The sequence below is a fragment of the Dendrobates tinctorius genome, unplaced genomic scaffold, assembly GCF_039654945.1.
Source record: "Dendrobates tinctorius isolate UK_male_01 unplaced genomic scaffold, ASM3965494v1 ptg000027l, whole genome shotgun sequence".
Taxonomy (NCBI): Eukaryota; Metazoa; Chordata; class Amphibia; order Anura; family Dendrobatidae; genus Dendrobates; species Dendrobates tinctorius.
Genome location: NW_027361695.1, coordinates 5,896,843 through 5,913,380, shown reverse-complemented (window position 1 = coordinate 5,913,380; position 16,538 = coordinate 5,896,843). Strand labels below are relative to the sequence as shown.

Sequence of the window (16,538 nt, the reverse complement as noted above, 5' to 3'; positions counted from 1 at the left end):
TAAAGATGTGTCCACCATCACCTTTTCGCAAGAAGTGACCGGAAAATGGATTCCGGATTGGGACAAGTTTTTATCGGAACAGAATTCTGATACTATCCCAAATCTATCCCAATACTATTTCATTTAGATCATGGGATCATACAAGGTAGATTTGAGGACTTTTTTTGTGCTTGAAAAAGACATCAAGCTGTGCTCTTACTAAAGTTGAGCCAATTTCCCGAAATTTATTTCAGGTAGACTTGATTCACTCCAAATAAAATCAGTTCAAATTGACAGTGTCCCGAAAGTGAAGAAAAGTAATTTATTATCCTCTTAGATCTTGCCAGACCCAAGAGCATCATAAATGGAGGGGCCGGAATAGGTAATAAAACACATTACACTAACCAGTCCTTACTCTGCTGCAGATCACTGGGCCACCAATTTCTTCAACATTGAGGCCATTGATTGGCTTCATGGGATCATATGAGGGGACAACATATGTCAGTTACATCAATTACACGCGTCACCCCCACATGTTGAAGAAATTTGAATAGGGACAAAAGCGCATAGGCAATACCGTAGGGAAAAGAGTGGGGTGAAAGCAGAGATATTGCTCAGCAGTAGGTGTTCGAGGCACAACATCTAAAAAAGCATGGAAAACTGATGATGATTTCGGTGTAAATTTACCAGAATTAGATAGATCACCATGAGCGCAATCAAAGTAAGATTTTGTATTAATAACCAACATGTTTCGGCACAAAGACTGAAAATGGTGCCGAGAGTAGTGAAAAACTCCCCTAAAAGGGAGGAGAAAAGAGGACAATAGAAAAAATGATGGAAGGAGGGGAATAGGATAGTCAATAAAGTAAGAAAAAATTGAAGAGAAAAAATAAAGGCACGGGAGGATAAAGAATATATATACTATTTTTTTTAAATCTTTTTCTTTCCTTCTTGACTATCTCATTCCCTTCTCTCCATCATTTTTTATATTATCTCATTTTATCCTCCTTTTTAGGAGTGTTTCTCGCTACTCTTGGTGTCCTTTTTAGTCTTTTTAAAGCTTACTGGTAATGTATACTGAACACATGTGACTTTTTTAACTGGAAAAATATGCCGGTCCGGCACCGAAATGCGTTAGTTAGTAATAAAAAATCTTACTTTGATTGCCAAGGCTCCTTCATTCTCGTGACCGCATGAAGTCAATCAATGACCTCAGAGCTGGAAGGGAGCTCTGGAAAAAGGAAAGACTGGCATGGATGACCGGGAAGCAGTGGCGTGGCAGTGTAAGGATAGAGGAGAGCCTGGAATAGATGAGGATAATGTACATTATTATATTAATCCCTTCCAGGCTCTCTAAACATTATACCAACATGGCTGTCAGGTGGCCACAATATTGTTGTATTTATGAGGATACTGAAAATGTAGGATTCACCAGAATATGACATTTTTGAGAAATTAATTGGTAATGATTTTTTTTTTTAATATAAAGGTCTCAGAACATAGAGTATCACAACTTGCTATGTATAGTGCACTAATTATAACATCCCAGGCAGGTGATTTGAATGATTTGGCTTGAGAGTAATTTATCCGTCGAAAAATTGCATTTTCCCCACCTTGTAGAACCATTTTGCCCCAACTTTTACTGCACCTATAAAAGTTGCAAAACCTGCTCATCCTTCAAAGGTGAAAAAGGAGGGAAAGGGGAGATGCAGCTGCCGATTCTCTTTCAAACATAGTTAAACATTGGAAAGCATTATAACTTAATATTCACTCTTAAAAACAGCTAAAATCTATCTTATTCAAAACGAGACAGGCTGCTGTTGTGAATTCCCTTGCTCGGATTTCTGAGCCGAAGCTCCCTCTGCTCCCTTTGGTGGTTACTGAGAGTAGTGGAGCTGGCCAGGTTGATGGAAGTTCCCCACCTAACGACGATAATTGGGAAACTGGGATTACTGGCTGGGAGCATATAATTGAGCTGGCTGCTCTTGAAGGTTGCTGGTGATTTTCCTCCTTGTGCATTTGGAGTTCTTTTGTCCCCTGCCTGATCTGCATGGTTCAGTGAAGTGATTCTTTTGCTAATACTTTGCATCTAACTTGGTTGTGCCTTTTTTTGCTTTCTGCTTTGTTGCTAGGGTTCAGTGTACCCCCTGCTGGGGGCAGCGCTGGGCCCTGCTCTGTATATTACAGCTTGTGTCAGTTTGTTCAGTCCCCTGTTATGTTAGTATCTTTTGCTGTGCTTCCAGTTTATACCAGAGTGCTGATCTAGCGGGAATGAGGTTGTGTGGCCTCGGGTTTTTTGTATATCAGAAGGGTTGGATTTTTTTAGGGTTTTGTGTGTGATTGCAGACAGTGTCCTTTCTGTCCTGTCCTGTCTAGACAGCTTGGGCCCCACCATTTGCTCAGTCTGTTTTCTGCCTGTGTTTGTGTCTGATCTTTTCTCACCGACAATATATGTTTGGGGGCTGTCTATTCCTTTGGGGATCTTCTCCGGGGCAGTTTAGATTTCACCTTTCTGACTTCAGGCTTAGTTAGTTTTCTGGCTGTGAAGAAGCGTCTAGGGCATCGTAGGAACGCTCCACGGCTACTGATAGATGTGTTGATAGAATCAGGGGTCTGCAATCCGATTAGTTACCAACCTCTCTGGTTTTCTGGTGGCTTAGCCTGTTCCTGCCATCCTCCTCGGTGACCCATTCATAACAGACTGCCAATTTACTGATGGATCAGATTACAGCTACTTGGTGAAGTTTATGGGGAATAGGGACATGGTAAGTAAGAGAAGAAAGGAGAAAGATCATGCTACCACTTTCTAGTTAGTGTTTATCTCACCTTAGAGCTGGATTCACAGCTGCATTGTTGTTACTTCTGAACATGAGTTATCTGTTGTGAGCTCATTTTCGGGTTTGCCTCTGGCTTCTGGTGAGGGTTATGGAGCTGGCTGTGCTGACAGAGGAGTAGTGAGTTCTCTATCTGGACTCCCTCTGTTGGTGAAGGGAGGTAATGAAGCTGATCTAAATGGCAGAAACTGGCCACCTGAGGAAGAGGACTGCGATTGGGCATCAGTAGTTTCTGATTGGATTTAAGGCAGCCGACTCCCTAGTTTCTTGCTGGTGATTTTTCCTGACTGTGGCTTCTGGTTTCCAGTTTGGTTCCTGCCTTCCTAAAGCTAAGTTTTCTCTGCTATTGTTCATATGAGTTTTTGTCTGGTTTACTTAGTTTTTGTGTTCAGCCAGCCCTGGCTGGGACTGGGCTGAATCCCCATTTTGTCTCTGATCAGTTGATCTCTTTTGCTCTGTCTTCAGAATATACCTGAGTGCTGATATAGTGATTTGAAGTCTAGCGACTTCAGGGCCTTTTTCTATCAGACGTGTTGGACATTTTTTTTGGCAGGGTTTTTTTGCGAGATTGCAGACAGCAGCTTTTCTTTCCTGTCCTTTCTAGTTAGTGAGGGACCCATCGTTTGCTCAGCCTATCTTTCTATCTGTGTCTGTGTTTTCATCTTGTTTCACCGACAGTGCGTGTTGGGGGCTGTCAATTGCTTTTGAGGTCTGCTCTGGGGCAGTTTAGATTTTCCCTTTCTTTCTTTAGGCTTATTTAGTTCTCCGGCTGTGACGAGGCATCTAGGACCACCGTAGGCACGCTCCACGGCTACTGTTAGTTGTTGTGGATAGGATCAGGGGTCTGCAATCCGCTAGTTACCAACTTCTCCGGTTTTCTGGGCTTAGCTTTCTTTTTGTTTTTTCCTCCTCGGTGATTCATAACAGTTATCTAGACACAGGGAAGCAGGAATCTCTCAAGTCTGTGTGTGCTGTGTATGGGAGACATCATAGCCAGTCTCTAACCACTAGCTCAGAGACAACTGGAAGCTAGATCTAATGTCTGCAGAGCGGAAGGCTGTTGAAAAATGTAGGATATAATGATCAGTGATGAGGTTGTACAAGTGACAACCCATTCTGAAAAGTCACCTGATCAAATCAAATCATTACCTCCAAAGCTAAAAAGAAAATGGACTGCCAATTAACTGAAAGATCAGATTACAGCTACTTAGTGCAGACTATGAGGAATGGGGCATGGTAAGTGAGAGAAAAAGAGAGATATATCCTGTTACTGTTTTCTAGTAAGTGTTTATCTATTGCCAGAGCTGTATTTACAGCTACATTGATGCTACTTCTGAACTTGTGTTACATAGAAACAGGAGAGCAGGAATCCCTCATTCCTGTTTGTTGTGTGCAGTATATGGGAGACATCATAGCAGCTAGTCTCTACCCACTAGCTCAGAGACAACTGAAAATTAGACATAGAGACTGCAGAAGGGAAAATTGATGAAAAATACAGGAGACTCATTATATAATGACCTGGGATGATGACTGCCCGTTCCTAAAAGTCATATGAAACGTTAGTTGACAAAATCATATCATCATTACCCCTAAATATAAAAATAAGTCTCCTTTAATTTTCTTAAAAAAAATCCTTAAAAGCTCCTACTATAATTTGAAAAAAGGATATAAGATTGACTGATGAAAAAAACGAAAATGACAAAAATAATATACTATCAAGTTGCAAGTCTCTTCAGGGCAAATGCAATTAACTTTGAATAATATGATCAAACTGATGGCTGAAAATGCATTTTTTTTTTTGAACAATCGCAGCCTGAATGATTAGGGTCTCTTTTGAATGACGTTTGTGTTAGGTGGCGTACATTAAAATATTATTTCTTAAATGTCTGGCGGTCTGAAGTAGAGAACGCAATTAAAAAAATATGCATTCACAATTGTCAATCGGTATTTTGGCTATGATATTAGTTTTAATATCCGCAGCTACATGATCTAATCAAGAATACGGCCGGTCAAGTTGGGGGGGGGGAGCATTTTGACGCAGCCGATTCACTCGCACTTTTGGGATTTAAAATTACCGAGAAGGATGCGGGTTACAGGTTGAAGAGGAGAAGTTATTATTGAAACACAATCTCAATTTCTAGCCTTTAATGGGTAATTTAAATTGTTCATTTAGTAAAGGACTTGCCTATTTATTAATTCTCCAATAGGCTTTAAATCTTGGGCTCTTTAATAATCCTATTTTAACAAATTATTTCATTTTCAGAATACAAAAAAAAAATTAAAGATTTTTAAAAAAAAAAAATAAAGATGCTACCGGCAATGACGTTCTTTAAAAAAAGAAAAGAATGAGTTTTATTTCTGAAATCCTATCGAGGGTTTTTAATATTCCAAATAGCGCACGAAGGAGCCGACTTAATTTTTAATTGCGACCTTCACTAAAGAGGCAACAGTTTTATGAGTGTAATTGAGATAATGTATGAAGAAGCGAAAAACACATAACCGTTTATTTATTTATTTTTTTTAGACGTGACGGAGGGTACAATTAAAAAAAATGACAATGATATACAACGATATGAAGAAACTATATGGAGAAAGGATATGGGCTTCTATTATAAAATTGAGGATTTTATCTGATTTTTGTATTTTATAGTGATTTAATTTTTATGTCTTAAAGTAATACAAAAAATGCATTTTTAAAAAAAAATTGGAAACAATTACATTTACAAATATTTATATTATATTTTATATCATTTTATTTAGTCCCATCAGAAGTCTCTGGGCAAATTAAATTTGCTGGTGACATTTTGGCTTCTTTCTACATCTTGGGGCGTTACCCTTTATCACATCGCCCATCCCTATACAGATACCAATGGTTCTTATAATATTTGGGGCCCATATCACCTATTAGACTATGTTCACACTGCAACTTTTTCTTCAATTTTTTTTTTGAGAGGAAAAAATGGCAGAAAAAGCTCTAACAAAATGATCAAAAGAACGGTCCTATTTATTTGTTTGGGAAAACGACTTGTTCATATGTATGGGCTTCGGAACATCTTTTAAATGCTTTGAGCATTCCAAGAAAAGTTAAAACAGGTGATAAGTCCATTTTTTTTTTAGGTTTTCCTTCGCAATACTAAACTATAAAAATCAATGGAAAAGCTAAGAACATGACCAAATGTTGTTCTGAGCATTTTGTCAGCGTTTTTCCGTAAAAAAGTCAGTGTTTTCTTCATTATTAAACAGATTTTAAAAAAGTCCAGAAATTGACAGCAAAAAATGCTAAAAATATACATTTACAAAACTCTAGCCTGCCAGTAAAAGATGCCGTGTGAACACACCCTTACAGAGCTAATGGGTGTTAAGACTATATGAAATATGTTTTCACTGGGAGTCCTGACAGTACCTTTAACGCTTTGATGGTAAATTTTAATAATTAAAGGGTTTGTCTCATGATAATAACTCCTGTCCAGATATCCTAGGTAATATGAACATCAAAGAGAGAACTCCAGCTCAGGACATCTTTATGAGATAGATTGGAAAACATCCCGTATATAGCTGAAACATGGATCTCGGAATCATTGTATCATTATAGATGGAGCATGAATCTGTGAATCATTGGATCTTTATAGAGGGTGGATCTCAGGATCATTGGATCTTAGATGGAGTATGGATCTCTGAATCAGGGGAAGACACTGACAGCTTGGGACCCCTGTGCAAGAAATGCCACACACACACATGTATATTACATCATCTTCTGTATTATGTATATTGCCGTCCCTTATTATACAGTGCCCTCTCTTGTTATGTACAGTACCATCCCTTACATATTGGATTATATAGAGCCCTGTTTTTTATTACACATCGTCCTGTCTTGTTAGCTGTATAATGCAATGATGGCTGATGGAGCATGGGAAAGCTTCTTTTCTAATACAGGAGCTAATGGACTGGTCGTCTGGTCACCAGCTCCTCCATCAGCATTTTAGATCTAAAAAGAGAGAGGACTATGTAATAAAAGAGGGCGCTGTGAATAACAAAATTAACAAGAATACACTATGTAAGAGACAGCACTATACATAACAGCAGAGAAAACTATATAATAAGGGACCATATATAACTAGAGAGGATGGTACGTAATAAGGGACGATGTTATACATAATAAAAGAGGAAACTATATAACTAAGGATGGTGTGATACAGAATTAATGAGTATACTATATACTAAAGGACTGTGTTAGACATAATAAGCGATAATAATGTCTTCCTCCACTTCCCCCTGTTCCTAAGTCCATTATAAGTTCCCCTTCCTCGCATCCCAATCCCCCACACCCCTCATTCTCCTCCTCCCCCGCATTCCATTATTGTCCTCTCCCCCACCCCATCATTGCCTTCTTCGCCACCTCCATCATTGCCTTCTCCACCACCACTATCATTGTTTTCTCCCCCACCACCCCATATCATTGCCCTTTCCACCACCTCCATCATTTCCTCCTCCCCCACCATCCCCATCATTGCCCTTTCCACCACTTCCATCATTTCCTCCTCCCCCACCATCCCCATCATTGCCCTTTCCATCACCCCATCATTGCCTTCTCCCCATCAGCCCCATCATTGCCCTCTCCTCCCCCTACACACAGACACACACAGCATCATTCACCTCTCTGCACATTCCCCCACAGTGCTACGCATGCACGGACACACACACAACACACGTACACACACATACATAGAACCTCTCACCTCTCCACATGCTCTGCCGCAGCATCACTGTCGCCTTCCTCTCTGTGGCACAGTCGGCCACTGAGTGATGACGTAGGCAGGAAGCAGGACAGATCGCTGCAGCTCCGCTCCACTGCTATTTTCTCTTGTAGGCACCAGAGCTGTAGGGATCTCTTCCTGCCCGCCACACATGAGGGCAATCTGGCTAGTGGCCAGATTGCCCTCATTATTTGCCACCCTGCAGGGGCCCCCCTCCACCTCCGGGCCCCAGTGCAGCCGCACAGGCTGCACATGCGGTATGTCCGCTCATGGAGTCTGAATCATTGTATCCAGATAGATGGAGCATGGATCTCTGAATCATTGGATCTGTATAGATGGATGGTGGATCCCTGAATTTTTGGATCTGTGCAGATGGAGCAAGGATCTCTGAATTATTGGGTCTATGGCAAAAGCAAAGAAATTATCCGCACTGCTGCAGAACCTATGCCCAACACACTTTACTTTGTCAGTTCAACGCTGATTGCATCTGTATCCGGGCTCTCGGGTGCCAGCCCAATATAAATGAGTGATCCATGCAAAGTCCATGCAAGGGGGACACTCACCATCCCATTAAAAAGACCACTTTATTGAAGTTGCTTAAAACATACAAGGCAGGAGAGTCCCATGTGGAGCTCAATGGACGATGACCATTTTGCGCATTATACCCTTGCCCTAGAATTGAGGAGTCGGACCCATAGAAGTGCACAATGCGCGAAATGGCCATTGTCCATTGAACTCCAGGTGGGACTCTGCTGCCTTGGGTGTTTTAAGCAACATCAATAAAGTGGACTTTTTAATGGGATGGTGAGTGCCACCCTTGCTTCTTTTTGCACTCAATTATTGTATCTGTATAGTTGGAGGGTGGATCTCTGAATCATTGGATCTGTATAGATGGAACATGGATCTCTGTATCATTGGATCTGTATAGATGAATTAGTGGTCTCTGAATAATTGGATCCATATAGATGAAGAGTGGAGCTCGGAATCAGTGGATCTGTATATGTGGAAGGTGGATCTCAGAATCCTTGAATCTTTAGACAAGGAGAGTTGACCTTGGAATCTCAATCATTGGATCTGTATAAGTGGTGGGCAGCCCTCAGAAGCACTAGTTTTCTCAAGGAACACTCTAATAATATTAATTAATAAGAAATTCTGATGAGTCTCACGTGACGTCTGCACCAAATCACTGGACTCATCGATCATGTGACAATCAAGACCAGTCTTTGGCTGCAGTGGTCACAAGCATCAATCAATAGTGCCGGACAATTCACAAAGACTGACGGGACTGAGTGAGATTTATTTTGCTTTAATTATTGTATTATTTTGAACGTGGTTTCTTATGACTGTTGTGTATGAACTGTTAAACTGTAAAGCGCCGCAGAATATGTTGGCGCTATATGAATCAAGATTATTATTATTATTATTATTATTATCGGGTGAATATAAATACATTTATTATTTTAATATTTTGTGACCATTTTTTAAACATATTGAAAAATCTCTTTAAAAATCATCAAACTTTCTTTTAAAGACACATTTAGTTAATAAAACCACAATTGTTTCTTACCATACAAAATTATCTAGGGTTTTTTTTTACTATTATATTTTTTATGAAAGATCAATGAATTTTGCTGTTATAATTTTACATGTTTTTTTCCCATCATTTCCATCCCGGGGACGTGTCCATAACGTGAGATCTTTGTTTGCTCGCTTTTTATATATTTACAGTTGAATCATTTGTAACTGCATTACACAGATACGATATCACCTGTGAATAGAAGCCAGATTTAAATATTGAATTAAATGCATCATACGAGCGAAATGTGAAATATACATTCCTTTTAGAATGCAGTTGTAAAATATTTATCACCGGGAAGGAGACATGCTGAGTATACACTAATAAATTTCCCATTGTACATAAACAATATAAGCATTATGCAACTATATATGAGCTTTATTTACAGGTCAGGAAAATGTCTCTATTCGGTGACAGCAAAAGAGAAATCTAAGCGGCTCTGAAATAATATTAACAAAGGCGTTTACATAGAGCAAAAGTGCCAAAGAAATCATACAGGTATCAATAAAATGTAAGTCTGAGACCATTTAAAGAGGACCTGTCACCAGGTAAAAAGTGAACAGCTCTTGCTCTTATTTTATTTCCATTGCTCCCCTGAGTATTCTGCTTTTTTTCCTCTTTAAATCCTCCTCATGGCACCAGAGATATGGACCCATTTATTTAGTGCTAATTTCTATGGGCTTTACCAAGGGGCGGGGCTAACAGGATCCTCTTGGGCGTGTCTTTAGGCTGCTCTGCATTATAACTCTGTGTGCAATGCCCCATTAATAAAAACCATGAGAGTTAGCACTAAACTAATATTCCTATATTTCTGGAGATGTGTGGCAGATTGAAGAAAAAAGAAATGGAAAACTTAGAGAAGCACTGGGGATAAAATAAGACCAAGAACAGGACAGATTTTGGTAAAAAGTGGTGCTCTTACTTTATTGCTGCTGCTCCCCTGAGTATTCAACTTTTTTTTTCTTCTTTAGATCCGCCATAAAACTCTAGAAATATGGTCCTTTTTATTTAGTGCTAATTTTTATGGTCCTTAACAAGTGTGCGGTGCTCACAGGATTCTCTCATACCGCCCAAACAATGAGGGGGGACATGTATTCCAGCACATACACAGTAATGAAACTCCCACTGAAGCCCGTTTGTGTTCTCATCAAATTCAATACTCTTTTAATGGCACCCATCAGGGGTGTGTCTACCGCGGTCGCAGCGGTCGCAGCTGTGGTGGAGCCCGGAGTACTTAGGTGCCCGATCGTGGAGCTGCAGCCGCTCATTGGCTGTGCAGCTCCGTGCTTTGACTTGCTGCCAGGCTGCAATTGGTCTGACGCGATGGCTGCTCTGTGCGCACAGGACCTGTGATGAGGTCACAGGAGAGGAGGAGTCAGGGGTCACATGATCAGGGGCCTCGGTGTATGCATGACTCTGCTGTGCTGGTTGTCATGGTGCTGGATGAGGGTAAGTTTATGTGTGGGGTCAGGAGGGGGTTACAGAGTGGATGTAGCAGAGCCGCATGTGTACAGGGTGTATGGAGCGGAGCCATGTGTACGAGGTGAGCAGAGCGGAGCCGCGTGTGTACGAGGTGTACGGAGGGGAACCGCGTGTGTACGAGGTTTACGGTGCGGAGCTGCACGTGTACAAGGTGTACGGAGCGGAGACGCGCATGTAGGAGGTGTACGGAGTGGAGATGTGCATGTACAACGTGTGCAGAGCGGAGCCACGTGTGTACAAGGTGTGCGGAGCCACGCATGTATGAGGTATACGGAGTGGAGATAAGCGTGTATTTTGGCATGGGGGGGCCCATGTGAAAGTTTGCACCGGGGCCCATAACTTTGTAGTTACGCCACTGGCCCCCATAAAATGAAATGCACCCCCCCAACGTGAAATCCCCAAACAATTTGTCCCCAAAGTACTCCCAAGCAAAATAAGATGCTACCACAGTGCTTCAACACACTATGATACCCTGATAGTACCCCTAACCCAGCAGGATGTCGGTATAGCGTCCTCAACACAATATGATGTCACCACATTGACCCCAACACAATATAATATCCACCAAAGAAAAATGCCTTCCACTCAGCATGATGTCAAAAACGTTCTTCTGCACACAGTGTGATGTGCTCCACACATCGTATCATGGCCCGCCACTCAGGATGATGGCCCCAACAGCCCCCTCTCAGTATGATGGACCACACAATAGGTTAGCCTCCACAAAGTATGATGATTCTCACATCCCCACACAGTGATCCTCTACAGCCTCAACACTGTATGAGGACCACCAGAGCATCCTACTCACAGTATGGTTCCACATTCCTCCACAAAGTATGATGGTTCCCAAAACGCCCCACACAGTATGATGCACCTACATAGTATGATGTGCCCATAGTTCCCCCACACATAGTATCTTGGCCCCACTCACAGTTTGATGGCCTTGACATATGATGCCCCCCTATTCCCACAGACAGTATTATGGCCGCATATGATGACCTCTACACTGTATAAATTCCTCCATATCTCCCTGCAAAGTAAGATGTATCCCACACACAGTGTTAGGGTCCAAACAACCCCCCACAAATACTGACAATAAAAAAATTAAATCTACTCTGCTTGCCCATTTCCCATGTTCTGCTCTATTCAGTGCATGGACCGAGGCACAGAGGCGCAGGCGCGATGGTCACTGTTGCACAAATATATTCCACAGTATCTGCATCTTGGTGATCCAGTTACCACTGAAATTGTAACAACAAAGAGTGAGATTGGGGGGTAGAGCCGCTCGGCATTAGGTTTCTCTGACTCATTGGCCCCAAAGCTGGTCTATAGCTATGGGTGCTGCATCTCTGGTTTGAGACTACGGTCTAAAAGCATTAGATAATAATAGAGTTTCTAAACCACTAAGTAAGAATTAGTAAATAGGAATCTTTATAGAATCAATGATTCTATAAAGTATTTGATTATTTGAGGATTTTACTAACTATATGACCATCTGGGATCAAATGGCTACACTGGATCATTGGAAATTGTGATATTAAGGTGCCAGGAATTTTTAGAAATAAATGACCAACAAGGAGGTTATAACGCACTCACTCACCAATGATATTGTAACCGTTTGGTTGTATATACCATTTAGCCAAGCATTGTATTAACCAATGGACCAACAGGGTGTTTTTTTATCATGAAGGATCACCAGGCATTGTGTAACCCATAGGCTCGGACACCAGTGATTTTATTCCCCATTTCCATCATGGATTTTATATGACTTTTAATGGCGATTTTAAAAACCACTTGATGAACATGGAACTTATACCCTACTGAATCACCAAAACTTGTACAACCAATTGGATCACCAGTGATTTTACAAACAAATGGAAAAACAGACTTAATATGACCTACTGGATCACCAATTATCACCACCAATAATAAGAGGCAATTTTTGATTGTTACTTTTGCTATAGTATAAGTGAAGATCTGAATGACTATGGGGTAAATTATGGAAATTTTTGGCTATGCCAATCTTGCGCAATTATCTTAAGATCCAACTTATTGGCAAAAATAATGGCACTTGGTAGAGATAAAGGAAAACAAAGAAGAAATGGATCAATAAAAACACAGAAATTATAAGGATGTGAACTGAGACTTTTAATAGAAAAAGTTGGCATACGGTTGGATTTTTTCTGATGTGGTCCCATAGATGACGTTTGTATGTTTACTACATGGATGACTGCATTTATATAGTGGCAAACGTTTTAACCACTGGGAAATCTTTTGTCATGGTTGTGGACAGGGTTCCTTCCCTGTCCTCTCAGGGTTAATTTTGTATGGCCTCCTTTTGGTTTGCCTAGGGCTATATTTACCCGCCTTTGTCTGGGGATCCTTGTCAGTGATACATCTGTGCTGGCTGTGTGTCTGACCCCCTGGTGTGCTTGCATTCTGTGTAGTCTGTTTGCCTTCTCGTGTATGATCCGTTCCGTGTTCTAGATCTGTGCATTGCTTTGTGACTCTGGGCTTATTGTCTGTTTCTGGCTCTGACCTTCGGCTTGGTACTTTTACTTATTTCCTGTCTGCCCTGCTTGTACTGCACCGCTATCTTCGGCTACCTGACCTTTTGCTTCGTCCTGACCACTCTCAGCATCTCACTCTTTGGCACTTCATCAACCTCCTGGCATGACTTCGGCACGTTCAGACTACTCTCCGGTTTTGCCAGCGTCTGGCTCCACCTCCGGCCACTCCCCCAGTGGTCACGTGTCTCAGGTCCTGCGCTCCGGAAGGTAAGCTTACCGCAGCGCTCCCCTCACCTCCTCTCCTTTTGTATCTCGTGCACAGACTCCTGCTGTAAGTTTGCAGTAGGGTTCTTAATACCTTTGTAACATAAGGCTCAAAGAGAAAGTGACCTAATCTATCACTTTGGGTGGTGGGGTGAAGAACATGAACACAAGAGGACACCCATTAAAATGCAGTGAACATACAAACTTCGCATAGAGTTGAATTTGAACTCAGGACCTCAATAATGCAAGTCAATAGGGTTTCCCACTGAGCAACCATGCTCTCCTGCACGTCAAGGCTGAAATTAAGAAAGTGTACGTCCAGTTTGAGAAAGTTTTTCACGTGATGTCGAGAAATATCAGAACTTGCCATCTTAAGGTTCCGGGCCTTCAAACTCCAACCATGCACTAGAATGAAGCAGAAAGCTCTCAGCACCTTTTACAGCGCTATAAAAGAGACTTGAGTTTGTCTTCCATTTCATTTTATCAGGCCAGCTAATTGCTCTCAAGAATAATGCCTGGGAAAGCCAACAGAAATTGAAATTGCTATGACCTCCCATGGGACCTTTAACAGCTTCATTCTAGAGCAGTTTTCCCCAGCTCTATTCCTCAGGAACTACCAGGATTTCCTTAGTATTGAACAGGTTTTTGAACAGTCCTTGGCCCCCTTCTCTTCTCTCTCTACACAGCCCCAGTTGGACAGACCAGCAGCAGATTTGGCTTTCAGTACCATCTTTATGCTGATGACACACAACTATACACTTCATTCCCCACCTTACCCCCTCTATACTACAGAATGCCAGTGACTGTCTGTCCGCAGTCTCCAATATCATGTCCACTCTCTATCTGAAACTCAACCTCTCCAAAACTGAACTTCTTCAGCTCCCGCCGTCTACTAACCTCCCTAAATCTGACATTTCCCTCTCCGTGTGTGGCACCTCAATAACACCCCGGCAGCAGGCGCGCTGTCTGGGTGTTTTGTTTGACACCAATCTCTCCTTCACATCCCATATACAATCTCTTGCCCACTCTTGCCGCTTACACCTAAAGAACATCTCTAGAATCCGCCCTTTTCTCACCATGGAAACGACAAAAACCCTCACTGTAGCATTGATCCACTCCCAGCTGGATTACTGCAATGCTCTATTAATTGGCCTCCCCGTCACTCGACTATACCCTCTCCAGTCCATACTTAATGCAGCAGCCAGGGTTGTCCATCTGGCTAATCGGTACTCGGATGTGTCCGCTCTTCGTCAGTCATTACACTGGCTGCACATTCATTATAGGATCCAATTCAAATTACTTGTTCTCACCCACAAAGTTCTCCACAGTGCAGCACCCCCCTACATCTCCTCCCTCATTTCTGTCTATCGGCCTAGCCGATCGCTGCGCTCCGCAAACGCCTTTCGACTAACCTCTGCACTAATCCGTACCTCCCCCTCCCGACTCCAAGACTTCTTCCATGCTGCTCCTATCCTCTGGAATGCTCTACCCCAAGAAATTAGGACTAACCACAATTTGCACAGTTTTTGGCGCTCCCTCAAAACACATTTGTTCAGAGCGGCTTATCACGTTCACTAATCAAAGTCATTCTATGTGTAAGGGTACGTGTGTAGCCCATTCATTATCTCCATCCATCTTTCACTCCCTCAAGATGGCTGGACCATCATTATAAATACACCATTGTAAATACACACCTGTACTCTGTATCTCCCCCACCTCATTGTAGATTGTAAGCTCTCACCAGCAGGGGCGGCTTATTTCATCTTATTTTGCTTTAATTATTGTATTGTTAATGTTGTTACTTATGACTTGTGTTTTGAAACTGTTAAACTGTAAAGCGCTGCGGAATATGTTGGCGCTATATAAATAAAGATTATTATTATTAACAGGTGATGCAATTCCTGGAAACATGATCTTTTGGTGGTTCTTGAAGACTGGAGTTGGGGAACACTGGTCTAGAGAATGATGGGAGGCTTATTCCACCAATGAAAACTTCTTACTTCTATAACTTTATCAACTTGAGTTACTTTTTAATTCTTTTAATTTTTTTTTACAATTCTAGGATAATATGAGCTCTATCAAATAGAAAAAAAACTCCATTGTGCTAACATCTGTACATTATTTAATTTACCTTTTGACAAATTTTTGACAATTGAATTTATCGACTTTTATCTTTGTACCTTGGATGATAAGATGCATTGAAGAATAGACGGATTAAAAAAAATAATATTTTTTCAAAATTGGAGTCTTAGACAATTCTACCATATGTTAACGGTTCCACCAAATCCACCCAGTTTTATCATATACCCAAAAACATAGAGCTGCATCTATCTACTGATCATCAAGCTGCTCAATATGCATCAGAAGTTGTTGGAAGCAAATCCAAAGAGAGATATAAACTTATCAGTTAGCAAATATGGATGGAATGACATCAGCTTTCACAAGAAAGGCAGTATCAAATATTTATAAAAAATTCCAAATTTTTTAATTTTCAGTTTAAAATGTCCCACTCCAGTTTGACTATTTTTCAATAAACCGGTAACTTTTTCGATACAGATTCATAGCAAGAGTTAAACAGTGCATGATCTAGTCTTACATAAATAATTTGCATAGAAATGGACAAAAAAAAAATGTAACCTACCTCCTGCCAGCCAAGCGATGGTTTCCTGCTCATTTTGGAATATCTCTATACTTTTTTTGGTCTTGCCTTCTGACATCTGAAGAACAATAAGTATTCGAAAAGTATGCCTTAAACACTTAACAAAAAAATCGAAATTCCGAGAATAGGATGAAATGTCACCATTGAGAATTTAGAAATATTATGACTTTGCAAAAAAAAATAATGTAATGGACGGGACTTGACCTGCTCGCGGAGCGGATTTGCTTGTGTGTTGTTGTCCAGGCTCTCTCATACTGACAGCAGTGAATTGATCAGGAATGCACTCACTTCACAGTCCCAGAATTGTCTTAATGCCAGGGATCATCTAAGTTACTACCAAGGGGATTTTGCAGGCAACATTTGATGAGATATTTAAAATCAACTCAGCACTTGTGAAGCTTCCAAAGCAGAAAAACACCACACGGCACAATATTATTAACCATCTCAGCAATGCCAGGATTACCTAGAAAAAACGTGATGATA

General features: G+C 41.1%; 1 protein-coding gene across 1 annotated transcript in view; it reads right to left on the bottom strand.

Moving 5' to 3' along the window:
- Positions 1 to 16,287, bottom strand: part of MDFIC2 (MyoD family inhibitor domain containing 2) — a 65,447-nt gene extending 49,160 nt beyond the window's left edge. Inside the window, exons 1-2 of the mRNA XM_073569587.1 lie at positions 16,260 to 16,287; positions 16,038 to 16,113 (exon numbers count right to left, since the gene is read on the bottom strand). Coding sequence (XP_073425688.1) covers positions 16,038 to 16,113 — 76 coding nt within the window. The 5' untranslated portion in view covers positions 16,260 to 16,287. The remainder of the gene's footprint in view (positions 1 to 16,037; positions 16,114 to 16,259) is intronic.
- Between the last annotated feature and the right edge of the window lie 251 nt (positions 16,288 to 16,538).